The following is a 27,763-nucleotide window of genomic DNA, read 5'->3' on the forward strand; positions in this document are numbered from 1 at the left end:
GCGCCCGCAGCAGTCAGAACTAGCGTAAGTCGGCTGGATAAGCAGGCATGCGCATTTGTCAGAAACCATATTTTCAACATTTCAGAAACAAATCTTTCACAAGAAAAGTAGGAGAAAAAAATCGTGAGCAAGCAGGGGAAACATTTCAAGCAGGTCCCAACTGCTAAACATGGAGGGTGCAAAAAAAAGAATGTAGATGGTTATGATGGTAAAAAAGAATTCTTGCAAATAGCAATGCTGAAAAAAAAGATTACTCAGAAAAATTACCCAATCTCCCCTCAAAAATCCCTAAAGCATACAAAACAGCTCCAGTAAGCCGCGTATTTTAATCGTGTTTATTTCACTTCCTGTACAAATAATTTCAATTTAGCTACAATCTTATTTTCACATTTTCTAACGGCGAACTCTACTGGTTCACGAAAACAGCGCGAATGGATCACGCTTAATCAAATTCTTATTCTATATTAAAACTATTTATTTCGGCATGGTATATTTTCAAAAAATAAACTTTTTAATGATTCGACATGTCGAGTGATCTGTTATATAAAATATCAAAAAATAATCTGTTTTGAGGCAAATAATTACCGTATGCACCTATACAAAACCTCTCGAAATGAAAATATAAATTTAAACAAACATTCGAAACACAGTTGTACGGTGTGAGTGGATCCCCTTGGCACCCCTTATGTGGGGGTTGGAGTGGGGATTGGTGTCCCCTAGAGAAAAAATTAACTGTATTTCAACTCAACAATTCCTAAACGGCCTTGGTATGATATACAAATGGCCGATCAGTAATCAATTTAAAAGTAAATATAACATTAACTATATTTATAAGCTATAATTCATGCACACGACTGTCCACGCGACTGAGAAATTCTTATTTTTGGATCCATATTGAGCAGTAAATAGTTCGATAGGATGGATATCCTACTTGAAAACTGGGCTCAGAAAGTCTATTTTATTTTAGTGTCTGGAAATCGAGCCTAGTTGACGTATCACATATAAAAATAATTTACTTGATAACTTAACCTTTATCAAAAGGATCACTTCTCACAGTCATTGAGTCACATTGAATTTTCTCAAATACCGTTGATTTTCAAAATTTCTCAGCCAATCAAAACACTAACAACGACATATGCAATTTATCGACATGGGCTGCTTCGATTAAACCAAACGAAAGACAATTTTAATTTACGATTAGCCAAGAAATGGATACCCTTCTATTGTTGTTAAACTAAGCACATAAGCATGTAAATATCCGCGAGTTTCGTCGCCTCAGCAGGCGTTACTTAGGTTGTCACGCAACGAAGGAGACTAGCGTGAGTGTGGTCCGTTCGTAGTCGTCACGCAACGATTGTTCCAAGACTGAAAAGAAAACTAGCTTGACTTTCATGCCATTTGAAGCCGCTATCGGTTTGTCACGCAACTCTTCGGCCCAGACTGCGAAGGAGACAACCGCAACCTAAGTTATCTTAAGTAAGGCCTTTAGTAACAAAGCGTTTGTTTTTCTGTTCAGAACAGTTAAACTTCAGCTAGGCTTCTTCATTATCAATAAGTATCGGCTTGCAGTATCTGCATCCACAGTTGAATTCATCCCTTCTTCCCGAAATGCTATGTAATCTGCTGTGACGTCACTTTTCTTTTTACTGTTCAGGATGGTGATTTCTGAGCCTGCACGAACTGACTGAAGGCCAGCTGCAACACAAACAACAGTCAGGGATTAATTTAAAGGGGGCAGTTGTTTATTCTTTCACTCAATGCGGTCACATCAAAGACAAATACATACATGTGAAGGTGTTTCTTAATTTTTTGGAAAGGTTTCCAAAAGCTCAAAACCTTACGTACACCACAAGGCCCCCACCAGTAATGGTTACATAAGATAGTGTCAAACAGTACTCGACAAATAGCATAGAATGATGGCGAGGAGGGAAATGGCGTATTGTAACATAGAAAAACATGAAAACCGGCGGCTGTTTCCGTTCGATAAATTTGAAATTTGGTAAAGTCTTATAACCTGAAACATGCAAGTGCTTTCAATATCATGTTACACTTGACGTTTCAGTCCAAGTGCAGTTATTACAGTAAAGATCAATCTTATCATCCTTACCTCAAAAGCTTGCCCTATCGTCATGGTGACTTCATCTGACAATGCCTTTACAAGAAAAAAACGCAGATTGTTGATTTTTGCAAAGAAGAAAATTAAAATAATTGTGAAAACGTGAACGCTCACGATAGCTGCCGAGAAGGCGGTCTCAGATCTTGTCGGAGCGCAAGGCAAGGTACAAGAAGCGCGTGAGATGCCTTCTTCATTTCGAGTGACTTTCGCTTGACTCGCGCGCCACCAAGCCTCCGTCAAAAACCGCCTTTTCACCAGCTCCCTGAGACAGGAGTTATGGGAACTGACTTACAGTGGATTCTACCCTAAACACGTGACAGTAATGCTTCTCTGTTTTCGCGTCCTTGGCGATGTAAGCGAACACTTTTCTGTCCTCTGGATCCTGAGTGATGTACGATATATTCCTCATGTCATGATAGCTGACCATAATCTGCAAAAAAAAAATTTTGTTGTTTTTCTTTAGTGTGGGACAATACTTAACAGTGACAGTTACACGAATGCATTCCACATCGTCGTTGTCATCATTATCGTCACTGGCTGTCAAAACAAGATCAAAACGCGTCACCAACTTCATCTGAGTCACTTCATGACTGCTTACACAGAGTACTACATTTAAGAATGGTATATACCTTTGACCTGGCGTCGATGAACTTGATTCCTTTTACGGACACAGACAGTGTTACTGAGGGGATCTTCTGCAGCTTGGCTGTCGACAGCTAAAAAGAAAGTTCAAATCTAAAAAGTCATGCTACAACAACTGTTTGAGCAGCGACACGACACATTCTAGCGCCGTAGGGAGGAGAAATTTGTCCGAGTGCACACAAGTTTCTGGGCGCTGATTTTTTATAAAGAATCGGAAGCAACTGCTTCTAAAAAGCTTGTCAAGAAACTTATTAAGCGACTACAGTCGAACCCCTATTAAGCGGCCACCCATTAAGCGGCCACCCCTTATTAAGCGGCCAGTTACTAAAGTCCCGAAAACATTGTCAGTATAATACTGTAAATATAACCCCTTTTAAGCGGCCACCCCTATTAAGCGGCCGCGATGAGCGTTCTGCCGTCCCGATGAGCGTTCTTCTATTGTTTTTACCTCTATTTAGCGGCCAATAAGAATGTAATATACGATATTTAAATTAATTTCCAACAAGCTCAGACCGTGACGGCCGATAAAATCATTCTGTCGTCTTCCTGTGATTCCGTTATTCCTTTTCACCTTATTTTGTATTGAAATAATGTAACCTTTTAAAAAGACCTTATGCTAATTTCTGACAAACCCCTATTAAGCGGCCAACCTCTATTAAGCGGCCAGTTGCCATTTCCCCGAGGGTGGCCGCTTAATAGGGGTTCTACTGTATAAATAGGGTAAGCAGTTAAACGCAAATCAGGGGGAAACCTACAGAGTTTCTCAACACTACAAAGCTTTGGCTCTTGGCGTATAATTTCCATGTAAACAAACCAAAATAGTGACAGCACAGTACGACGAAAGACATGAGAAAGTAGCTAAGAGGTCAAACCTATTTAAGGTCATTGCCCTGTATTGCATTGCGCATCCTTACTGCGCAGGGCTCAGTTGTTTAAAGGGTGGATAACGCTATCCATGCGATAAATCGCTATCCAGTGGATAACTGTCGTACAAAACCTACTTCGCTATCCACCGGATAGCGATTTATCCGGTGGATAGCGTTATCCACCCTTTGAACAACTGGGCCCAGAATTTTACGCGTAATAAGCGCGCATAAACGCACATAAACATTGTTCTTCACCCAATTTCTACAGGTTTAAAGTTAGATTCCACATTACCCTCATTTTACGGCAGGCGTCAATGGTTGATTCCAGCCCTGTGATTGTCTTAACGGCATGTGACCCAAGATACTGGAAAACAAAAACAAAGTTATCATCCTACTGGCTATATTTATTGACTTTCAAAAACTGATCATTTTAACTCTTGTGCATGACCGTTAAAATTACAGATATTGAACAGTATTCTTTTTGGAGAAAGGGGTGTAAGGGCTTCCCTACGCAGCAGGCGTTGATAGAATTTGCGCTAAACATTTTCCAGCCTCTTCTGTAAGCTGCTGAAAGGTTCAAATTGATTCTTTCTACCATCGCCACTAAATTCGCAGCTTTTTTTATACAAAGAGATAAAATGTACGACTTGAACTGACTAACATTGTTTGCCCCAAACGCACCGATAACTTTTTGGTTATATTATGTTTTTTAATCTCTCGCTGAAACTTCTGGAGGAAAACTGGTCATCTTTTGTACAAATTTTAACGTGCCTTAAGCAATCACCCATACAAACATTTGCAAGTTATTTTTGAGACACATTTTCACTCACCAAGGTTGTATAATTCACGCTGCCTTTAACCAACACCGAAGATTCGTGTTTCCACTTCTTTGATCTTCTTTCTTTCGGTTTCGGTTTCTTTTGAGCCACCTGCAAAATAAGATTATTGCTACAATCAGAAAAAAAAACACCTTTCGGTTGAGATGCCTCACTTCCAAACCGAGGCTCACGTGAAGTGACGTCATACCTCTTTGCTGCCAGTCATCATCTCTTCAGCAGCCGCCATTAAGTCATTCGCGCTTGTCACTGCCTCGGTCGGTTTGGATGGTGGTTTCTCGTCTGGGCAGTACATCTTGAGCTCAGCTAACTTGACTTCGAGTTCAGCACTGCTATCATCAAGGCTTGGGGCCTGAAAATAATAAATAGAGTAATTATAGCAATTTTTACGACAAGAATATCATTTTTTCTGATGGTTTGCTTACTTGTTTTTTTGTGTGATTGTTTGTTGTTTGTTGGCTAATTCGTTCCAGAGTTTGTTCAGTCAGTCAGTCACTTAGACAGTCAATCAGTCAGTCAAACAGTCAGTAATTCAGCCAATTAGTCAGTCAGCCAGCCAGCCAGTCAGTCAGTCAGTCAGTCAGTCAGTCAGTCAGTCAGTCAGTTAGTCAGTCAGTCAGTCAGTCAGTAGGTCAGTCAGTCAGTCAGTCAGTCAGTCAGTCAGTCAGTCAGCCAGTCAGTCAGTAAGTCATCCAGTTAGTCAGTCAGCCAGTCAGTCAGTAAGCCAGCCAGTTAGTCAGTCAGTCAGTCAGTCAGCAAGTCAGTCAGTCAGTCAATATGTCAGTCAGTTATTCAATCAGTCAGTCAGTCCGTCAATCAGTCAGTCAGTCAGTCAGTCAGTTAGTCAGTCAGTCAGTCAGTTAGTCAGTCAGTCAGTCAGTAGGTCAGTCAGTCAGTCAGTCAGTCCGTCAATCAGTCAGTTAGTCAGTCAGTCAGTCAGTCAGTTAGTCAGTCAGTCAGTCAGTCAGTCCGTCAATCAGTCCGTTAGTCAGTCAGTCAGTCAGAAAGTCAGTCCTTCAATTAGCCAATCAGCCAGCTGGTCAACCAGTCAGTAAGTACGTGAAAATTAGCACTTACTTCAGGTTGTTCCTTCCTCTCTGGTTCTTTTACGTCTTCTTTTAATGAAGCGAGAATTCGTTTCCGATGACCAAGAGAGTTGACTTCCAAAACCTAAAAATCGAAAAGCAAATTCTAATCAGTTCTACAAGTACTGTTTAAAATGTGCACCCAAATTTTCAATTTGAGAGATGTGTCAACTATTGACAGTTGTCATGGTAACTAACCGACGTAAGCTCCACCTCCCAGAGCATGTGAATTCTCTCCATGGACGTAAAGCCATTGTGCTGAAACACATCAAAATACTCGGAAAGGCAAAGCAAATTTAACCAGTCCTCTAAACTCTCGGGCTTAGTCAAGGCTGGGTCGCTAAGCCTAAGGCAGACTGGTAAGGACTTCAATGCTTCCATAATTGTCCTGTTGAGAGACAACAAAGTTAGTTTAAGTAAAGTGACACAAAAAACCTTACATGGGTCGGATAGGGTTGGTTCAACTATATGCTTATAGTGACAAAACAAACCTGGCATAGGTACAGTAAGATTTAAAAGCAATTTTTTTAACAAATCAAACCCCATAGCAACCACTTTGACCCAAAAATATTAGTTAATTTTTTAGAACAGTGCTCGACTAATGAATGCCGGGGACGCCTACTTTGCCCAATACTTAAAAACAGAAAACTGCAATTAAAGAATAGATTGAAATTGCAATTAAAGAAATTGCAAAGAAGAAGCCTGAAAAAAATTCTGGGCTTCAAAGGATTTGAACCCGTAACCTTCGAGATACCAGTGCAATGCTCTACCAACTGAGCTATGAAGCTATGAGCTATGTATATATTTTAATTAATTTAGATTTTAAGTTTTAGTTTTAGTTTTAGATTTTAAGTGAAATAACTGTAAACTAGCCGTAGGCTAAGCTTATTTCACGGTAATAAAGTATCTATCTATCAAGCCACAAATTGGGAACAATTGCAATTTCACTGCGAAGATCGTTACTTTACTTAAGAAGTCCTACAATCAAAATTTGAGTTCTACGTACCTTCTATGAGAAAAGTCTACAATTCCTATGTCTAAAAGATCGTCATCTTCAAGAACTCCATTCTAAGAAAAAAAAAAAAAGCAACGTTGATAAAAGAAACAAAATCTCCTAAGGAACAGGGAAAACGTTTTTACTTCGGTGGAATTGAACACTCGTTACCACCAAGACCTACCAAGAAGTTGATGTCGTCAAAGCCATTAGCCATCATGGACGATTCGTATTGACCAAGATCCAGCGCCTTGAGCCAGCCTGCAACTGTGTCTGCCTTGCCTATAACACATACACATGATCAACAACGAAATTCTTATCACAGTTTTAATACATTTTCTTCAACTCTGTTTGGGAGAATTCAGCTTTGGGTCACAACATTGTTTTCTTATGACGATTTGCAACTTACATTACACATTTACTTGAATTTGATGTCACAAGAGAAAGGTGAAGGTGAAGAAATTCAGTGACATCAAAAACCTACCTGCATCTACAATCTGTTGTTCTAAAGTCTGAGGCACTTCGATTTCACCAATGGACGACAGGAAAGCTTCGATCTTAAGAAACAATAACAAAAACGAAACTGAGTGAGCGGAGTTCGAGAATGTAGCATCGATTGACACAAAACCAAACAAATTTAGTAGCAGGAAGTAGTGGCAGATTAAGTTCACGCACAAGTTAAATTCAGTTGCAAAATATGAGATACTGAAAGATTCTGGAGATAAATTTAAAACTACAGAGGCTTACTGGGTTTCCAACATTGCACCAAAATTGAAATCGACACTACTAAGGTTTTCACCACCGCCTCTCAAAAATTGTAAAGCCCTAGCCAAACGGTGACGCAAGTAGACGCAGGTTTTCAACTCGCGTCCACTTGCGTCTCTGTTTGGCCAGGGCTTGCGTCCACTTGCGTTGACTTGCGATGACTTGCGTTCACTTTGATCGAGATCAAATTGCACGCAAGTCACCGTAAGTTTTTCACAGTTTGGCGACCAAACGTAAGTCAACACGTCTTACTGTTAAAAAGTACTGAATCGCAGCGCGCGCAGTATCGTTGAAATGGTTTTTTCTTTTTTTTTTTTTGACAACTTGCGTGCACTTGAGAGTAAACTTGCAAATCTGTTTGGCCACCGCACGCAAGTCTGGACGCAAGTTCAACTTGCGATTACTTGCGTCCACTTGCGTTACCGTTTGGTTTGCGTTACCGTTATCGTTTTACATTACCTTTTCCCACTCATCTCTCTCGTCCAAGGGACTATCCGCTGATAGCGTGCTTAACCTGTAGGACCCAGGCCTTTCTGTAGATTCTCCCCGCTTGACGACGCTGCCGTTTTCGCGGGGACTCGCCGGGGCGTTATCCGCACTATCACTTCGTTTGAACAAAACGTTCTCGTAGATCAATGGCGTTGGCTTGACTTCGCTTTCTGCCTCAGCTCCATCTGGTGCTTGGCGTTCTCTGTCTGGTATAGCGTTTGCATCAGTGAAGATGTCTTCTCGTGAAGAATGCGGTGAAAACCGCTTGTGCAGCTCGGCAAAATTGCTTTTCTTCGGGCTTTCGATCTGCGGAGAGGGGGATACGGTTGGGGGAAAACTGAACGGATCTTGGTGCCTTTCAAAAGAACCCGTACCACTTTCACTTTTTCTAGAATCACTACGCTTTGGTGCATAGTCTTCATCATGTAAGCTATCACTGCGTGGAAGAACCTTCGGTTTGGACTTTGTACGTGGCATGGGACGGGGGTGTTGGGGTTCATCTTTGACATCTTCAGGGTCCTCTGGGATCGTTGACATGTCTGTGGGCTGAAGAGACCCAAACGCTGCGAACACTGACGCTTCAGCAGTATTGGGCGAGGGAGGGGAAAATGGCGGTGTTAACGTGGGTTCCGACGCAAACGAGGCAGTCGAGGCGGTGCTTTCTCTATTTTTTGCTTCACCAGGTCCCACTGCTGTAGGCGACAGTGTGCAGTACTCCCCCCCCGGAACGACGGTCATTGATGCGCCGGACTCTCTCCCAGTCTATCGTGGTTCCCTTCTCAGTAGGGCCTTCAAGGCGCACTTGTTCGTAGGGCCCCGGCTGCTTTGGGGGCCTGCCAGGTGATGGAGGTTCTTGTCTCATGCCAGGGTGCCAGTCGGAATATTCGTTTAGTCTCCGTGGAGGGACCTTTGGTAGGGCTTCTTGGTGCTCCTTCTCAATCCACTGCACTTCACCAATGGTGGTAACCTGAGACGGGGCAGCTGGGGCAGTCGGAGCAGCCGGGGCTGGGCGTGGAGGAAGCTGCTAAGGATATTAAAGACAGCATTTCATGAAAAGAACTTTGAAGAGGAACAAGCCACCGAGAGAGCAACAAAATGAAGAGGGGTGAACGTATTTTGCCAAAAAATTTTCACCCTTCAAACTTCATGCCTTAGCCCAAGCTCAATCATTTGCCACACGTAAATTCCCCTCTTCCCCCTTCCACTTTGATGTAAATAAGGAATTGCAACAAAGGAATTTAACGACATAAAACGTTCACAATTACCGTAAAACGCCACTTATAAGCACCCCTCCGCTTACAATTCTCTCACCCCCTGTTAGAGGCTTAGAGGCCCACTCGTCTGCTAACGAAAAATGTTTCGGGTATAACGTCCCACAAAATAAGCACTAAGGTCCTCACAGAACACTGTTATTCAAATAAAAATAGGCAATGAATACAAGTACAATTTGGGTGCAGATCAAAACGTCAATTAGAGTGGGTTTTTTTACAATATATCGCTCATCAGAGCCTTTCCTTTAATTTCCAAACAGCTTTTTATACCATTCATAAGCTTCCCCTGATATAAGAACCGGTCTCAAAGTTATAAGCCCACCCAAAACCCCTTGACGAGGTAATTAAAGCCCAGGGCTGATAACCAGTATTTTACATTATCATTTGAATAAGTCTGTAGTGAACAAACTCACCGGTGGTACGTCCCTGGGAGGAGGAGCAATCTCGTAGACTGGTGATGACATCATTGGAGGAACTTCATACAGGGGTGCTGACACAGGAATGTTCATTGAGCCAGATGGCTGCTGGGTCATTTGCACTGATCCTATCTGGGACCCTGTTCGTGGAGGACCAACCATAGCGAGAGTCTCGTAATCTCCACGGTTCGCTAAGTGCTCCTGGATGTCCGCCTGAGGGGCCAGTATCTCATACCCAACATCTGACGGAGGGCCCATAGGCTCGTACCCTGCCACAGGGGCAAAAGGTTGCATTTCAGGTGCAGAATCACTTACTAAAGAAATTGGCTTTCTTAGCTGTACAAATTCGTATCCTTGGGTATCCAGAGGACAGGGCATGTCGCTTTGTGCCCCGGCACCTGTAGCTGAAGAAGTGGGAGCCTCTACACTGCTTCTTTGCTCCTGAGATATTCCAATTGGCGGAGGGACCGTGTCATATGAAGGTTGATCAAGGGTGGCTTTTCGTGCCGGCAGAGTCACAAAATCATAAGAAGTATCTTGCTGTACTGGCTGATTAACCTGCTGTCGAGTTCCAATATTGGTATTTTCATACACGTCAAATGACTGGCCTCTTGAAGTTCTAGAAGGGACTCGGCTTGGTGTGTCATCCCCCTCCTGACCGTTCCCTTTACCCCTTAATAACAAGGAGGGGACCTCATAGATACTCGGCTGGTGATGTGAGCCCGGTCTTGGCCCCTGTGGTGGCCCAACATAGTCATATCTGTCGTTGTTCTGTCTCTGAGACTGTGAAAGCTGTTGATTTGGCTCGCCAACCAGGAAATATTCAGGGTTATCTTCACTAACCATTCCTTAAAAAGAAAAATATCAGTCACGTTTGAAGAAGGAGGGGGGGATATCCAATTTAGTGGCACATCAGAAGGTTCTCAGTTTACAATCATTTTCTTTTTTACAGTTCTGCGATCAATGAAGTGTCATATTCATGATTAATTAGGATTCTTTGTAAATTTGAGAATAAAACTTAGGTTTATACGGTGTATATCTCCTAAAGCTCGTGAATACTGTATGGGAATAAGTGCCTGGATTGGTATGGGAGTGGAAGGCACAATACAGACAGGAAAAGACTGTGTTTGAGCTTAGTGGCCCATCAGGCCAGAGCTTATTCCAGTTTTTTTGTAGCCTAAAGCGACTAGGAGTATCTCTTATCCATGGAATGCTAATCCATCAGAGGTTTACACCCAGCACTAAATTTGCTGGTACCCATTAATACACCTGGGTGGAGAGAGGCACTGTGACAGTTAAGTGTTTTTCCCAAGAACACAATGCAGTGCCCTGGCCAGGGTTCGAACCCGGACCACTTGATCCGGAGTCAAGCGCACTGACCATTTGGCCACCACGCGTCCCACTGAATATGGACAGGGGACTTAATAAATTTTCTTGCTTAAAAATGAAGAAGTTATTAGAGGAGAAGACGCTTATTTTAAAGGGGAGCTTAACAAAGGAACTACCGTTAGGTTAATGAAACAAGAATTTGATACAATAATGCATTGACCAATGAGTCATCACGGTTTTAATATCTACCTGATGTAGGAAAAGGCTCATTTTCCTCCCCAGTGGATGGAAATCCAAGCCGAGAGTAATCATCAAACGCTGTTTGGGAAGGCGGGCTCATTTTAGTTGGCAAAAAGCTCTCCCCTTCATTTCGCACTTCTGTATAGGTACTGTCAGGGCGCAGTGGGCACTTTGCACTAGCCACTGCCCCAGGCTGCGCTGGTGTGCCAAGGAGAGTGTATCCCTCAGTGATCTCGTGTGCACTAAGCATAGGAGGCGAGCCTGTAGAAGGCTCGTCAGCAGGCCCCAGAAGAGAGTATCCTTTACCAGCATGCGACAGATGGATGTTGTTTGGAGATCTGGACTCAACTTCGTCATATTGCGTCCAGTCAAGAGAGTGTCTGCCTGTAGTAGCTGTGAAATAATTTAAAAGTTAAGCACGTCTGTTGTTAAATTAATGCTAGGGATTGGTGAAGACAAACAGCTCAAGGATATGTAATGGAACTTAACTCTGTTTGTTTTTTGTGTTGCGTATTGAGTATTGGGGAAGAAATATGGGAGAAGGAGAAAACCAAAAAAACACCAACAGGTCTTTTTCTGGCACCTTTCCCTTAACGATGAATTTTTTAGGGCTTTTGGGCTTTAAAAGTTTCACACCTACAGCTGATTTTTAAGATACCTACTGAATTACTTAGTATATAGGTGACAAAGGTAAAGTCTGCATTTGAGATCAGTGGCCCATCAGGTTGGCACTTATCTTCCGCTGCTGGGAAAGGGGGGCATTAGGCCCCATTAGAAACCGCTAAACTGAACAAAAAATCATCAAAAACCACACTAAATTTTGACCAAAACTGAAAACTGCACACACAAAATTCAAATTCCAAAACCTTAACTTTACCCAATTGACACCTGAAGATTTTTTTTTAAAAAAGGTTTTTCTTAGACATTTTTGACATAATTTTCTGTTCAGTTACAAGCTAAATTAATCATACTACTCAAACTTGCATTTTTAACAGGAAACTAAACGGGAAAAACCGAAAACCACAACAAATACCAAATCTGAAAAACTGCTTGTAATTTTGCTGAAAAGCGAAACCCACAAAGACACCAAAACCGAAAAACTACAGTTTTTTGGGGTGAAAACGGTAAAATTGATCTAAAAAAAAGCCAAAACGGCAAAACCGAAAATCCCAACGCCCCCTCCCGTAGCATAAAGCGAATAGGAGTATTTTTAAACCACACCCAACACTGGATGGAATGCTTGTTCATCAAAGAGTTGGGTGGTGAAGAGAGGCACTGTGAGAGGTAAGTTTCTTGCCCAAGAACACAATGCAGTGCCCCCAGCTGCAACCAGAGCTCAAAATCAGACAGCTTGATCCGGACTCCAGCGCATTAAGCTGTAAGGTCACTGCGTCTCCATCAAACAACTCACCTTTAGGTGGTGGGACAGTATCATAACTCGATTGCTTCTGAAAAAAAAAGAAAAACAACATTTAAACAAAACAATCGACTTGTAACTGCTTGGAACTGAAAGCTATTTTCATAAACTAGCGCCGACTGAATCGATTTCTCAAGACAGGGTAAATTTTTCTACTTCAAGCAGACTGCAGTCTGTGCATGCAACTCACCAAAGATTCCTGTCTTGATCTGGGAGCTGGGACTGAATCATATGTACCAGATCTCCGGAGAATTTCAGGATTATAGACTGTTGATGAAAAGAGTAACAAATGTATCAAAAAATATTGTAGCCTGTATATAGTGCAGGCATTTTTCGTGGGCGCACGAGATATTAGCTAGTGATCGAGAAGATTCGCCACCATGTTGGATAAGGGTGGAGAGAAGTTTAGAAGTGAGGAAAAGCGTGAGAGGGGGGACTTCATTCCCACTCCCTGAGACATAGTTCCTTCTCACACAATTCTCTACATTGTACGAATCCAAGATGGCCCTCACCCGATCAAAATGCGCTCACTCGCTAAAATATGCCTGCATTGCAGACTTAAAATATTGGAATTTCTTTTATTCTCTTTAGGTATTGTAAATTAAGTACTGTTCCTGAAAAGCTGCTTTGGAGATGTTCAATTTAGTCGTCTGTCTGTCTGTCTGTCAATCTGTCAATCTGTCTGCCCATCAGTCAGTCAGTCGGGATGTTGGTTGGCCCATCTGTCTATTTCTGCCTGTCTGAACGAAGTGTTTAGTTTTTAAAGAAACTACTGTTGTGTTGTATTGTTTTAAGTTACTGAAAAAATTGATTATCAACTGGAAGTTGATAAAGGTAAATAAGCAGCTATATCAAAGTTTGAAAGCTGACATTTTGAGCACCATCCCTTCATCAGAGCAAAGCAATGAAGAGCTAATATTTTTCTTTGGCAATTCTGTTCAAGGGGAATTTAAGGTGTAATGAGGTTAACTCTACACGAAGCACCAACGTTTGAAACAAGGCCAGACCACAACACCGAAAACTCCATGCCTACTCTTGCGAAAAGTGTGTGGCTTCTTTTACGGCCCCTGCCGATTATATAACACTGAAGATGCAGGAGACGGGGCCTATGGTTTATCGTCCTTATCCGGGAAGACTACTTAGGAACATTCAACCATTTGCAGCTGTTAGCTGTCAGCACATTCTCATCAGTCTTTTTAAGACCCTGAGTGTTGGTCAGGCCTGGGAGTTGAACCCCAAGACCTCCTGCACAACAGTCCAGCGCTCTACCAACTGAACTAACTAGTTGGCAGTAAATAGATAGATCAGAGATGCTACAGCCAATCAGAGATGCTACATGATCTCTGAAGAGCTACAGCACCATTGCCTTGTTAGGAGCTGGAAAAGAATTGTCATGGGTGTATGCAGACATTTGACTGTTTGTTCAGCTAAGTTACAAAGCTGAAGCTCAAGTAGAGTAAACACATGCTGTCTGCTGTCAAAATTAGAACAAACCTTGGCGACTGGGTACACTTTCGTAACTCACATTCCTTGAGTATATAGCTGACTTAGGACGATCTGAATATCCCTAAAAATAAAATTAATGTTACATGATGTACTTACAGTCAGTTATTTTTCTAACCAGCCTCTTATTATTTTATTTTGAGTACTCGTTGATGACTGTAGGTCAAAATGTCAAAAGCCAGGGATGTCAAAAGTAGCTGGCTGCCGGCTTAAATCACCATCTACTTCATGATCTTGACTGGCTACTCTGCTTGCATGGATATTCTCTAATTCTTAAGCAAAAGATTGCAAAATCAGCCATCTACTTCAACAACAAAGGAACCTACACTGTTCTTCAAACTTTTGTGACAACCCTACTAAGAGCTAGCTCGTATTTTAAACATTTTCACCCGAGGAGAACTTTTGCAAGGTTCAATCATCATGGTTCGTCCTGGCTAGCCTCCATATTTTTACCGGAATATGGAATGAATAGCAATAATTTAAAAGCCAGAATACATTAAGTTGAGTTGGACTCACAGGAAAAGTGTTTGATGTCCTGGGATAGTTCATGCCACGTTGAAATTCTACGGACAACAACAACAAAGTGTTTTAAGCCACAAGGACAACCTTACATTAAAGTGTCATTAAACACAGTAGGAAATTAATTTTAAGAACATGAAAGGAACCTGTAGAAAGCATTTTTTTATTTAGCTGTAGGCAAGTATTTGCTTCATTTCTGAGTGTTATCAATTAACATTTACTGCACCTTTCAATAACACAAACTCTGAAGTTTAAATCCTAATCAACAATTGCATTTTTGCTGCTGTTAAAAAGAACCAAATGGACCAAAGTAGAAATAGGATTGCCAGACGTGACCTTTTGAACTCGTTTTTAGTGAACTTCTGTTTCGTGTAAGGTCAAAGGTCAGCTAAGATGATTGACGGCAGCTGAGTTATAAATTAATTTATTAGATTTAGAGAGAAAGCCACATCAGCCCAAGCTGGTTTTCATGCGGGTCCTCTATCCAGGCCTGGAATTGGAATATTATTGGAAATTAATGTTGGTTTTTCAGGAAGGAGGAAAACCAGAGTACCTGGAGAAAAACCCTCGGAGCAAGGACGAGAACAACAAACTCAACCAACATATGGCAGTGGGCCAGAATCGAACCTGGGTCACATTGGTGAGAAGGGAGCGCTCCCACCACTGCACCATCCCTGTCCCCCCCCCCCCCACCACCACCACCACCACCCCTGAGCAGGGATGCATGTTAGGATGTTAATATGTCAGTGAAACAAGCTGCATGGAAAAATTTCTATTTTAAGGGATGACTCTTGCAAGTGATTTACCGTAATCATGCAAGAATGAACTTATCATGAACTCACCAGTAAGTTGTTGTTTTAAGCTAGACACAGGTTCTTTGAGGCTGAATGCTGGTTAGTAATAATTATAGAATAATTAATAGTTCAGTAATTAACTATTAACAATAATCATTATGTAAGAATAATCATAAACCAAAGATGGCAGCGAAGGTTACTAATAAGCAATCTGTTAATAGTCACTATGACAGTAAATTAACAAATATTATTTAATGACAACAGTAATTGTATTAGTTCAAGTAAGAATTAAAATGGCTAACAGTTATATATGTATCTTATTAGATGGTCATAACAAGCAGTAGCTACATGTAGACAGCCTATTTAGGACGTTGTTAGATCAAGCTAGACTATACTGTCAGGAGGCAGACCATGGTAGGTAAGGAGAGTAGCCTCCCGCAACGGCAGATCCAGACCTTGAACTAAGTAGGGGGCCCTTTTTGTGCATGTACACCCAAAAAAAACAATTAGCGCCGGGAGTCATATAAAAAAAAAAGAATTTAACATCTTTCACCAAAAATAAGGAGGGGCCCAGGCCATTTTACTAGATAAATATGACAGGAGTCTTCCTTCCTTCCTTCTCTCAGAAAGCAAAGCAGTTAATTCAATAGCCAGACAAGTTAAAACCAGTATAATTGGGGAGGGATGTTTAACTGTAAAACCCACCATAAATAAGATCTTTTATCTCTCTTGTCTTTGCTGAGGGGTGCTCAGCCAACAGATCCAATACTGTTTTGTTGTTGCTATCCACCACTGTGACATCAATCCCTAGATGTGTATGTTGCAGTTAATTTTTGATCTCAGTTAATTTTTTATTTTAACTAGTTAGTTTTTTTTTTTCTAACTAGTTTTTTTTTATTCTAGGTTAATAAGTAGAAAAAGTAGAACACCTCCCCTACCTTGATATCTCATACCCCCCCCCCCCCATCCTCACGTGAACTAATCCTCCCCTACTACTATCTTCTGCTATTTCCCCCTCCCTTAAGTACTATCTTTTTTTTTCTTTTTTACTAACCTGCACTGGATTTGAACTCTCAACCTCTGGATTTGCTGTCCAACCCCTTATCCACTGTGCCACGTAGGAAACGTTGGGTGAACCACTAATTTTTTAAAATATATGATACCCTAACCCTAACCCCATTATTTAACTAGTTAAAAAAATCAACTAGTTAGAAAAAACTAACTAGTTAAAAAAAATAATTAACTGAGATCAAAAATTAACTGCAACATGTATGTACAATGGTTAATATTTAATGCACCAACAGCCCAACAAGCCACAAGAAAACAAAGTTGAACTTCACACCAGGCAAATTACATGTGACCTAAATAGAGCAGTTTTCAAATAACTTACAGTCTTTAGTTTAACAATCAAAACTCAAAGCAAAATTAATATATGTAGCTGGTGGGAAAATGTGCACATGCAAGTCACAACTGGTTTAGGTTTTTCTTCTGATTGGATGAGTACATGTAAGTGGTGCAGTTTTATGAACTTATCACATTTAATTTAACATAGTAATAATGCAAAAAAGCAACTTATATTACTTTCAACACTCGCATACCTGCCATCCCCCAGAGTACAAAAATCTGGAGACATCCAGAAATCTTTGCATTGTAAGGATATCATTTAAGACAATGTATGAATACTCTCTGAAAATCAGACCAGGAGACTTGATGAAAAACTTGGAGTCTCCCGAAAATCTTGAGAGTTGGCAGGTATGAACTCGTTTGAAAACAGGTCTATGCATGCCCTATGATTACCAGTCGAGTTACTAATTGGTTTTTCCCCAGAAAAGGTGAAGTCAGTTCCAATACTAGAAATTCCAAGGAGAAGCCAGATCACCCAGTAGTGTTCGCAATTAACTATCATGGTTTCTGTAACAATTAGTGACTAGAATTTTGCCAATCTTCTTAGATGTGATGCTAGTCTATTACAGCGCAACAAGTTAAATAACCAGGGGAGGGCAAATTTTGTACTCTTGGATGGAGGAAGACACTGTGAGATCAAAGTGTCTTGTCAAAGAACACAACACATTATTTTACTTCTCAATTCAGGATGCAGCACATTAACCACAAGGCCACCACACCTCATATAGATACTAATCAACACTTTGTGTCACCACCAGAAACCCATAAGGGTTGAAACGTGTAACTCCCTATGATTCGCATTGTACAAAGCGTTTGCACATTCGTTTACACTAAGTACCAAATTTGGAAATTCACGAGAAACAATTAACCAATCAAAATTACTATAATTTATTTGGATGAAATTCACAGCAGGCGCTAGCTCGCGCTCGATGGCATAATCTTGTTTTTGAACAAGCTTGGTTGAATAAAGTTAAATTTGGTTAAATTCTCCTGTGTCATCTTCTTGAAGTAGTCCCCAGAACTTCGCTTCGATATACTTAAAGTATTTCTTTGGTTTCTGTAAGAAATTTACGACGTTTAGGTCAAAATTCAAGCAACTTACCGCAAAACCAAAAATTATGTTGCGTGTGTCATTACGTGTATAAAGCATACGCGTACAAATTCTTCGTGTTTCCAAATATGGTACTTAGCAAAATGAATATTCAAACGCTGTGCGCGCGCGTTACGCGTTTCAACCCTTATGGGTTTCTGTCACAAGGCCACCACACCTCATATAGATACTAATCAACACTTTGTGTCACCACTTAACTTACCACACTGTAAGAGAAGATTGACGACATCTGCTTTACCAAACAACGCAGCTTCATGAAGAGCTGTCCCAGAGGTACACTGTAAAAAAAAAAAACAATATATTTCAAATTCCAATTTCAGCTTCCTAATTACCGGGGGGGTAACATGAACTTGTCGGGCCTCATTTTTTGCCATCATAGGCATGCAATGTGTGCAGAGAGCTATGAAGCTATCACTTTACAGGTTTTGTTGGCCCTCTAATACTAACAAACTACACCTTTTTGGTATTTTTTGGTATGGTTTAAAAGTATTTTGGCAAGACACAGTGGGGGCAAAATACCTATGGCAAGACCAAACAAGCCTGATAGGCTGCCAAAACATAATTAATAAAGGTACGATTAGATATAGACTGTACCAAATTTGGCCAGAAGTTTGACAAAATCATTAAGTGACTTGACGTCCCAAAATTTCAGGATAGTAGACAAGGCATCTGATTGCTTAATTACAAATTTGGGTTATGACTCTCTCAGATAGCTGTCTGTAGGAAACATACTTACCGTGATGTTGACATCCATTCCACAACTGAGGAAGTAAGACACCACATTCATGTGTCCGTTTCTGGCAGCAAGATGTAGAGGAGTGTGGGTTCTGACCACATTCATGTCTTCAAGGAGATTTGGATGGTAGTTCAACAGCTGTTTGACCTACAATCAAGAAAAGGAAAGGAAACTTGACCTTAAAGTATCTTCTAAAAGCTTGGTCAAACAAGACTCCATCCATCGACATCTTTCGATATTGTTGTGCCTGTTGGGACATGTTATGAACAACTTACGATGTTTAAAGTAGATTTATGAACTTAATTAAAATTAATTTACTTACAGTTTCCATTCTGCCATACTGGGCTGCCAAGTCAAGTGGTGATTCTTGCCGACTGTTTCGAATGTAAGGGTCAGCATGATTCTGCAACAAACATTACATATATTACGGTAAATTATAAGGGCAAGCTTGTCATCATCATCATTTTGCTAAATATCATGGTATTGTCATAATCTTCATTAAAAAACTTCAGTGGAAGTGCCACAAAATTAAAGCATAGATTTCCATTCTTTTTTTCTGAAAAAGAGAAATTCCAATAGTAAGTCCAATAGTATTCTTGGCATTTGTAAAAACCAAATGACCTGTTTTTGAATCATCATGGTTTACAGTGCAGTGCATACCTCAAGTAAAACAGCCACAACAAGACTCTGACCAAACTGAGCTGCAGAATGCAAAGCTGTGTCTTCAGTGCCATTCTGTTACAAAAGGAAAACAAGAAGGCATAAAAATTAAACTTATTTGTTAACTAGCAAGCCACAACTCCCTGTAAAGCTTATAGCTGGTAGCTTCCATAATTTCAATAGCTTTTTTTTTTTTTCAGCTCAGCCATAGCAGGCCGTAGGCAGGATCTTGCATGGGTGGGTGCGAGCACCAGAGGTGTAAAATCAAGTTGTTTTAAAAGTATACATTTCCTGCATTCTTTTTTTTTTTTTTTTTTTTTTTTTATTTAGATAATTGACGCCTTACTTACAATAATAAGTACACTTACAATAACAGCTAGCACAATACTTACAATACTTAAACACTGATAAAGACAACACTAATACACAAAAACCGGATTCTTTTTTTTTTTTTACAATACTTGTAATAATACGACGGAAGAAGAAGAAAAAAAAAAGTACACTAGAAGCGCAAAAGAAAGGTATACAACTACACACACACAATATATAGCTAGCAGCTGGCTTTGGGTAACAACAAAAGAGATTATGTGTTTTCACTGCTACAAAGGGTGGTCCACTTGTTCCTATGTTTATTATAATTACCATTTCTGATAGCAATCTCTCTTTCTGATTGAATTTTACTTTTAAGCAAACAAAAAAAGACCTCAAACATTGGATTTTCAGACTTGATTTTTGAAAGGTAAATGTGATATTTGCCTATTAAAAAGAAGTGGTTTAGCGCATAAAAACTAGAAGATCCTGGTTTATAGCCATAAAGAATTTCAATAGGTTTTGGATTTATGTTTTCAAAGCGTTTTACGTTCCACCATTCAATTGCCATTATCCAAAACTGTTTCACATTAGGACACTCGCAAAACATGTGTTCTAGTGTTTCATTTACATAATTACACAACTCACATACTGGTGAGGCTTTTATCTTCATTTTATATAGTCTTTGGTTTGTGGGGAGAATGTTATGGATTAATTTGTACTGAAAGCTTCTTAGTTTATTTTCTATTGTGATTTTGAAAGGTAGTTCATAGATGGCTTCCAAGTCCGTAACATTTTGATTCTGTAGGCGGTGTTCTACAGTGGGTGGGCGAAAGGACTTTCCGACGAGCAGAGAGCGAGCTTTTTTGGCAGAAACATTATCTGCTGTTACGACGTTTTGCGTTCTTTGATTACCTGAAGGAGTATCGAGGATTGCGGTTTTCCAGGCCTTTGGGATTGCGGCGATCACGCCTGCGTAGTCCAAAAAAGTTGTACGGACACCGAACTTGGCCTTAAAATGTTCGAAAGATAGAAAGTTTCCCTGCTTGGTTAGAAGGTCACGAACCTTTACGATTCCATTTTTATGCCACGATTTGAAATAAAATGATTTACCGCAAATCCTTATGAAACGATTGTTCCATAAGATCTCTTCTTTAAAATCTGTGGAATTAACTGGGTCGTTTGAGTGAATTTCTTGCCAATTTGACAGAATCTCTTTATAAAAAATTGGAATGTTTTTTAACTCTAGGTAATTTAGATTGAAATTGCACTGAAACAGGAAAGCACCTCCATATTTTAACAAAAACGAATTAAGAAAGGCGCACCAGTTGTTTTCAGGCTCATCACAGAAACGTTTTACCCAAGCAATTTTTAGGGACTTGTTGACGTCGTTGAAATTGACCATATTGAGCCCGCCTTTGTTCACCGGGCCGATTAACGTACTTCTTTTAATTTTATCCTGCAGGCTTAAAATTCCATATAAAAGCAAAAATTGTTTCATTTACTCTTTTGATGAAATCTGATTGAACGTGTAACACTGAAGAACTGTAAACAAGCTTAGAAAGGGCTAACGTTTTAATAATGGTTACTTTCCCTAAAATCGTTAAATGCCTACCAGACCAGAGATTTAAAACTTTTTGAAGCTTAGAGAGCTTTGTTTCAAAGTTCATGTGTTGGCGAACTAGAGTATCGTAAGCAAAGACGACTCCAAGAGTTGTAACGTATTGTTCTGGCCATGATATTCCGAACGGACTGTACTTACCAAGTCTGCCTTTCCAAGCACCAAGCCACATTCCCTCGGTCTTGTGTCTATTTATTTTGAGTCCGGAGCACGTACCGAATTGCTCAAGAAGGGTGAATAAATTGGAAGCAGAACTGTCATCCGGCAGAAAAGAAGTAGTGTCGTCGGCATATAGGCTAAGTTTAACTGTTTTATTTCCGTTATGAAGACCTCTGATTGATTCGTCAAAACGAATTTTATGTGCAAGTGGTTCTACGGCAAGTATAAAGAGTAGTCCAGACAGTGGACAGCCTTGTCTGACTCCTCTTTGAAGAGTAAAGAATTCTGATGCGTAGCCATTGTTAATGACACAGCTGTTAATGTTGTTATAAAAAGTGCGAATCCAATTTCGAAAACTTGGTCCAAAATTCATAGCCTCAAGTGTCGTGAAAAGGTATTCCCATTCTAGAGAGTTGAACGCTTTCTCGAAATCTAAGAAGAGAATCATTCCTTGTTTGTTTGGATTGCTATTTTGTTCTATAATATCTGAAATTAATCGTATATTTTCACCAATATATCTACCTTTAATATAACCCGTCTGATCTCTTTCTATAAGGTGAGGAAGCACTTTTTCTAAGCGTCTTGCTATACATTTGGTCGCTATTTTATAATCGGTGTTTAAAAGTGAGATAGGGCGCCAATTTTTGAGCTGAAGAAGCTCTTTGCTTTTTTTGGGAATTAGCGAAATAATTCCTCTTTTTTGTGAAATGGATAATTCGCCAAAAACTGCCGCTTCATTAAAGCAGAGAACCAGATGACTAGAGATTTCGTTCCAGAATCGGAGGTAAAACTCAGCCGTTAAACCATCTGTTCCGGGGGTTTTGTTCTTTTGAAAGGTTTTTAGAGCATCTAAGCATTCTTCTTCGGTTATTAGTCCTTCGCACACTGTCTGCATGTCTTCATTTAACTTTGGAAGTGAATTAGATTGGAGAAAAGTCGAAGATCGCGCAGGAGTATCCTTCGGGAATTGAGAGGTGTAGAGATCACTATAAAATGTTTTTGAACATTTCATTGAGAATAATTTGCGGGTCTTGTGTGGTGAAACCTTCAGACGTTTTCAATTTTGTGATATGTCGTTTATTGTAGCTTCTTTTTTCGAGATTGAGGAAATATTTATTACATTTCTCTCCAGCTTCATACCACCTTGCCCTGCTTCTAACAATACACCCTTTTGTTTTCTTTTCTGCGATTTGATCGAGCTCAATCTTAAGGGTTTTTACTTCTTTTAGAAGATCTTGGTCCTCTGGATTTTGGTCAATAAGGCTGTTAATATTGTTCAAATTGTCGAGTAGTTTAAATTCTGTAGATTTTTTTTCTTTTGCCTTTCTTTTTGAGAAACGGATTGCAAATATGCGAATTTCCATTTTTATCATTTCCCAAAGGAGCCGTTTGTCAAGTGTGGCTTTATGCTTCTGAGCAGCATTTCTTATGACGAAAGACATTTTGTTGACGAATTCTTTGTCCTCGAGAAGAGAATTGTTGAACTTCCAGAAACCTGGACCTTTTTTTCCTGAGAATCTTCAGGGTTGATCAAGAGGGTGATCGGAGAGTGGTCGGAATCATAATAAGATTTGATGTCACTGCTTTCGACTTGTTTAATTAATTGTTTTGAAATTAGCCAGTAGTCTAGCCTGCATTTTATCTTTCCGGAACTGTTGCTCCAGGTGAAACGGGCATCAGTTGGGTGAAGATTTCTCCAAACATCTACAAGATTGAAACTATTGCGGAGATTTTCTATAGATTTCAAAACGTTGTCTTTGCGGTGAATATCTTTTCCGCCGAACTTGTCAAGAGCGGTTAGCGGGCAATTGAAATCTCCGCCGACGATGATTTTTTCATTTGTGAATCGACGGATAACGTCCATGAGCTTAGTAAAGAAGTTGACTTGCTGCGTTTGGTCGTTTGGTGCATATATGTTGACGAGACAAAGCTCTTCTTGATTAATGTTTGCGCTTATAATCAGAGATATACCATTTTTTCCCAAATGAATGTCTGAAATATTAACGTTTAGAGAAGGTCGAAATAAACTTTAAGTCATGACGCCTCTACTATGTTTCGAACCGTGAGAAAAAAATATATCTCCTCCCCACTCCGCTCGCCAAAAGTCCTCTATGGCCAAGTCACTGTAGGATTCTTGAAGGAGAACGATATCATATTTTCCTTGATGAAGCCATCTGAACAATTTTCGCCCTTTGATTGATTTGTTGAGGCCTCGAACGTTTAAGGAGATAATGTTTAAAGACATTTCTTTGGAATACGAGATTTTTTTCTGAAGTGTGTGTTCGCACCTTGTGCAGTGGGATAGGTGAAAACTTGTAAAAGCTTGCGTCTACCAAGCCAGCCTATTTGAAACGAAACAGCGAGGTACATATGCCAAAAGTGTAAACACATACCAAAACACGAACTAAATAACACTAATGAAGTATAGAAGGGAAAAAAGAAGCTAATTATGCTAACTTTGTGAATTAAGGTGTGACGCAATAAAATTCCCTCCTACAATTCCCCAGCGATTCGGAATTTTAAGAAAACAAAGTCGGAATTCTTTGATACTTGACAAAAGTTTACGCTGTTATTTGCATAAGTTTAAGCTACGGCTAAATGTTTGTTTTGTTTTGTTCTTTCGTTCATATATATCTGCTGCAACTAAATAATTATTTAACTAATGTTGAGGTCTTCAGCTTTAAGGATACGAATGGGCCGCTCATCCACGGATCTTTTAATAAATATTTTTCCATCGATGGTCCACGCACTATGCCATTCTTTGTCGTCTTTTGCTTTCCTTGCTTTTCCAAAAAGTTGGCGTCGCGACTTGGTCAAGTTTTCATTTATAAAGACTTGTGTGGTACCTGGAAATACTTGATTCACGTCGATACGTCTGAGCTGCTTACGCGCGGAGTAGAGCTCCTTCTTTGCACGATATGATCTAAATCGTACTATGATAGGTCGAGGCTTGTGTGCAAATCGCGGGTTTTGAGCCATCCTGTGGCAAATATCAATATCACCTTTTGCAATTTTGACGTTTAACAGATTTCCGAGTTTAATGATGAGCTCAGCGATATTTTCGTCGTCTTCTTCGGGAAAATCATGAAATTCTAAATTGTACTTTCGAGTATATTGTTCGAGGTCGTCTAGATTAGAGTTTGTTGCTTTTAGATCATTGCGAAGTTTACTCACTTGGTCAGCCTCTTTGTTCAGAGCATTTTGTAATCTCGTTACCTCAGTCTTGAGGTTTACATTTTCTTTTTCCACTTTCTCCAACTTTTCGACGTGGAACTCCAAAGATGTTCTCAGCTCTGCGTACTGCTCTTTGAGGTCTTTGTTTTCCTTCAAGAGTTGGTCCGTATTCTCTTGTATTGTCTTTAGTATTTTCCAGATTTCCTTGTTGGAGACCGCCTCACCGCTTTCGTCAGCCGAAGCGCTGCCAGGCGATGCGCTCATTTTTGAAGTTTTGGAGGGAGGCGAGCCAGTATTTCGTTGTTTTCGTTTCTTTCTATTTGCACCCATTAAAAAGGGCGCATTTTGAAGTCTCAAATACCAAAGATAACGCTTTGCTGGGGAAAAAGAAGGCCACACTGAAATCAGCCTCCGGTCGCCATGAGACTCGTCCCAGTCTCCTGCATTCTGAAAGTCATTTTAACCCTCACTCCCAGATAAGGCAGACCTTTGTGGTCGGTGGGTGGGTGCGGACCGCCCCTGTCTAAGGCCCTGTATAGTAATAGACAATAGACAACTCTATGGAAAAAATCCCTTGGTAATATGGTTCTAACTCACCTGCTCATTGACATTTGCTCTAGATGGTCCTGTATTTATAAGCACTTTAGCCACATCAGCGTGACCATTCCATGCAGCCAAGTGAAGGGGATAATTCCCTGTTATAAATAAAAGAAAGAGTTTTGATAAAACTTTCTTGCTCAGAACAATTAACAAACAAGGCCAGCACTCCAACAGTTACAGAGTAGTTGAATGCAGAGATTAAACACCCTTTTGATTTAAAGCCACCCCACCAACCTCCCAACATGTGTTAATTGAGTACACTTACCAGAATTATCTGGAATGTTAGTTGATGCATCATACTTCAGAAGAAGCTCTGCTGATGATCTAGGAGTGAACATGCAGAAAGGCATGACTTGAAATCATAATAAATTATACTAAAAATTTAAGCAGAACGACAAAGTAGCAGTTATTATGCGAGACTGGTACAAATCAGGGCATACCGTAGAATTCCGGTTATAAGCCCTGGGCTTATACAACTTCGTAAGGGTTTTTGGGTGGGCTTATAAGCGGGGGGGGCTTATATCCGGGAGGGCTTATATTAAGCGGAATGAAAAAAAAATGTTTCGAAACGAGCCCTGGGAGTGTAGATCGAAATACGTTTTTAAGTTAAAAACGCACAAAAAGCAACATTAAGCCCTGTTCAGTACTGCCATCCAGAAGAGGGGGGCTTATATCCGGGGGGCTTATAATCGGATGTATTTTATTTTTTTGTTTCCAGGTTGATGGGCCTATAACTGGGGGGGCTTATAACCGGAATTCTACGGTATGCAGGTCTGAATGTAGAATAGTTAAACCTTTGGCATGACTATTCGGAATAAACAGGGCAGTTTCTGCATACTAAAGGAGGCCCAGTGGCCTAATGGTTAGCGCGCTGCAGACTCCGGATCGAGCGGTCTGGGTTTGAGCCCTGGCCAGGGCCACTGTGTTGTGTTTCTGGGCAATACACTTTACTCTCTCCACCCAGGTGACAAAATAATGCTGGGGGGTTAACCCTGCAATAGACTAGCATCCCATTCAGAGGGGAGGAGAAATATTCCTAGCCGCTTAATGTTACAGAAACCGGGATAAGCTCCAGCAGTATTGGCCGCATGGCTCAAGGTTTCCCCTTTTACTGTGAAGGAAGCAATTTGTCAGGGCATTTTGTCTTGGGGGTGAGGGGGTATATTGACCAGTTTCTAAGTGTCTGTGTGACTCAAACCAGTAACAGGCAGACCAGTAAAATTAGACTGCATGTAGATATGAGACAGTTGGCATGAAAGCATCTTGTACTATTCTGAATCAGATTAGTCTGACTAGTTTGTGCCAAGTGCAAGACTTCTGAGGGGGGGTGGCAGGGGCTCAAACTTTGGCAGCGAGAGAGCTACGTAAATGGATAATTAGACTATTTTGCCCAGGCTGCATTCCGTCCAAGTTGCGCCAAAGATCTTCAGCGTGGATCTTTGCCTTTTTCAATACAATCCTTTAAATCTTGGCATACACTTGGCAAATCTTCGCCGTAAGCTTCCCTTGGAATGCACCTTCAGTTGGTATTTTGCAATGGGTACAAACCCATCACTGAGAATAATTAAAAAGCAATGAATAAACCAAAAAACAAACAAATAAATAAATAAGTAAATTTATTTAATAAATAAATAAATGAATAAACAAATAAAGCTTTTAAGTAATTAAGAACCAATTTAGTGTTGGCAAATCGAAATGCAATCTTAGAAATAAGTAATATAAAGCTTTGCGATTTTGAAAATGTGATGTCCAAACATAAATCGCAAACGTTCTAGCCAAACGATTTTCTAATGAGAAATCGCAAAGAATGACTTCATTCGATTTGGGACCATTTGTTTTTGTATAGTAATTAGAGAATGAAACACGCATCAACAAATCTCTTTCGAAATTATTATAATTTAATACCTGTGGCCATTTAAAGCTGCATAATGAAGTGGAGTATAACCAAGCTCGTCTTGATGATTAGGGTTTACAGTCTTGCTCATCAAACTACAAAAACGTGAATGTGATCAGTGAATCGAGAACGCGAAAACAAATGAGCAATTAGTTTTCATTTCCTGTCAAACTCAGACAGCACCCAAATACCTCTGGATCCCCGACTTCCTCGCTTTGTGGCCGAGAATCTTCTCGATGTGTGCAACGTTTCCAGTCTTTGCTGCTTGCAGAAGGTCTTGCTCTTTCCCCATCTTCCCTGGGTAGGTGAGAAATTGGCTGCCTTGGTGCAAAAATCAATCAGCATTTGTACGTGATAAATTACAAGATCAATCCGCCATTTTGTTTTGCGTTGACTGGTTTGGACTCGCTCCAGTCCCTTCCGTTAGATTGCAATCATTTCTGCTTGCGGGCCCTCAGTTCACGGTCCGACTTTCAGTGCGTTTTTCAATGACGAAAACACCGAAAATATTCTTCTTTACACAGTCCAGTACTATTTGATTATTTCTATCATTGAATAAACGCAGAAATTTCAAGGTAATTTCATCATCGGAGTATCAGAAATGAAACTTAGTTATGAATGCACAATTAAAGTTGCTTCCGTGTTTGCGTTTAATTAAGCGGCGTTCAGGCATAACAAATAACTTCAGTATTTGACTGTTTGGTGAATTGAATACTGAGTACTTGTTTATCCAAGTGTTACATATCGTTTTCCCAATTTCCGCACTTAAGCTGCCCCTCCCTCCCCCCTATCCGATCTATAGTTCGGCAGCGG

The 27,763-nt window shown here is 40.3% G+C and overlaps 2 protein-coding genes across 2 annotated transcripts; both read right to left on the reverse strand.

Moving 5' to 3' along the window:
• Positions 1–307: 307 nt before the first annotated feature.
• Positions 308–27,334, reverse strand: LOC144631698 (uncharacterized). The gene is given in 30 exon segments (XM_078490202.1): positions 308–1,695; positions 2,108–2,152; positions 2,409–2,546; positions 2,746–2,832; positions 3,917–3,988; positions 4,455–4,553; positions 4,651–4,812; positions 5,538–5,630; positions 5,744–5,933; positions 6,552–6,613; positions 6,724–6,821; positions 7,024–7,096; positions 7,764–8,516; positions 8,518–8,814; positions 9,478–10,328; positions 11,059–11,442; positions 12,461–12,497; positions 12,657–12,733; positions 13,961–14,033; positions 14,486–14,532; positions 15,331–15,378; positions 15,988–16,089; positions 18,000–18,075; positions 18,534–18,680; positions 18,856–18,936; positions 19,194–19,268; positions 25,054–25,151; positions 25,322–25,380; positions 26,962–27,045; positions 27,142–27,334. Coding segments are annotated over 30 exon segments (4,554 nt in total). The 5' UTR covers positions 27,243–27,334; the 3' UTR covers positions 308–1,650.
• LOC144631837 (uncharacterized) lies at positions 23,429–24,891 on the reverse strand. The gene has a single exon (XM_078490412.1). It carries the CDS (start codon positions 24,784–24,786, stop codon positions 23,938–23,940), a length of 849 nt encoding a protein of 282 aa, XP_078346538.1. The 5' UTR covers positions 24,787–24,891; the 3' UTR covers positions 23,429–23,937.
• Positions 27,335–27,763: the final 429 nt, after the last annotated feature.

This window comes from Oculina patagonica, chromosome 12 (genome assembly GCF_052425735.1).
Source record: "Oculina patagonica isolate OP01 chromosome 12, crgOcupat, whole genome shotgun sequence".
Classification (NCBI taxonomy): Eukaryota; Metazoa; Cnidaria; class Anthozoa; order Scleractinia; family Oculinidae; genus Oculina; species Oculina patagonica.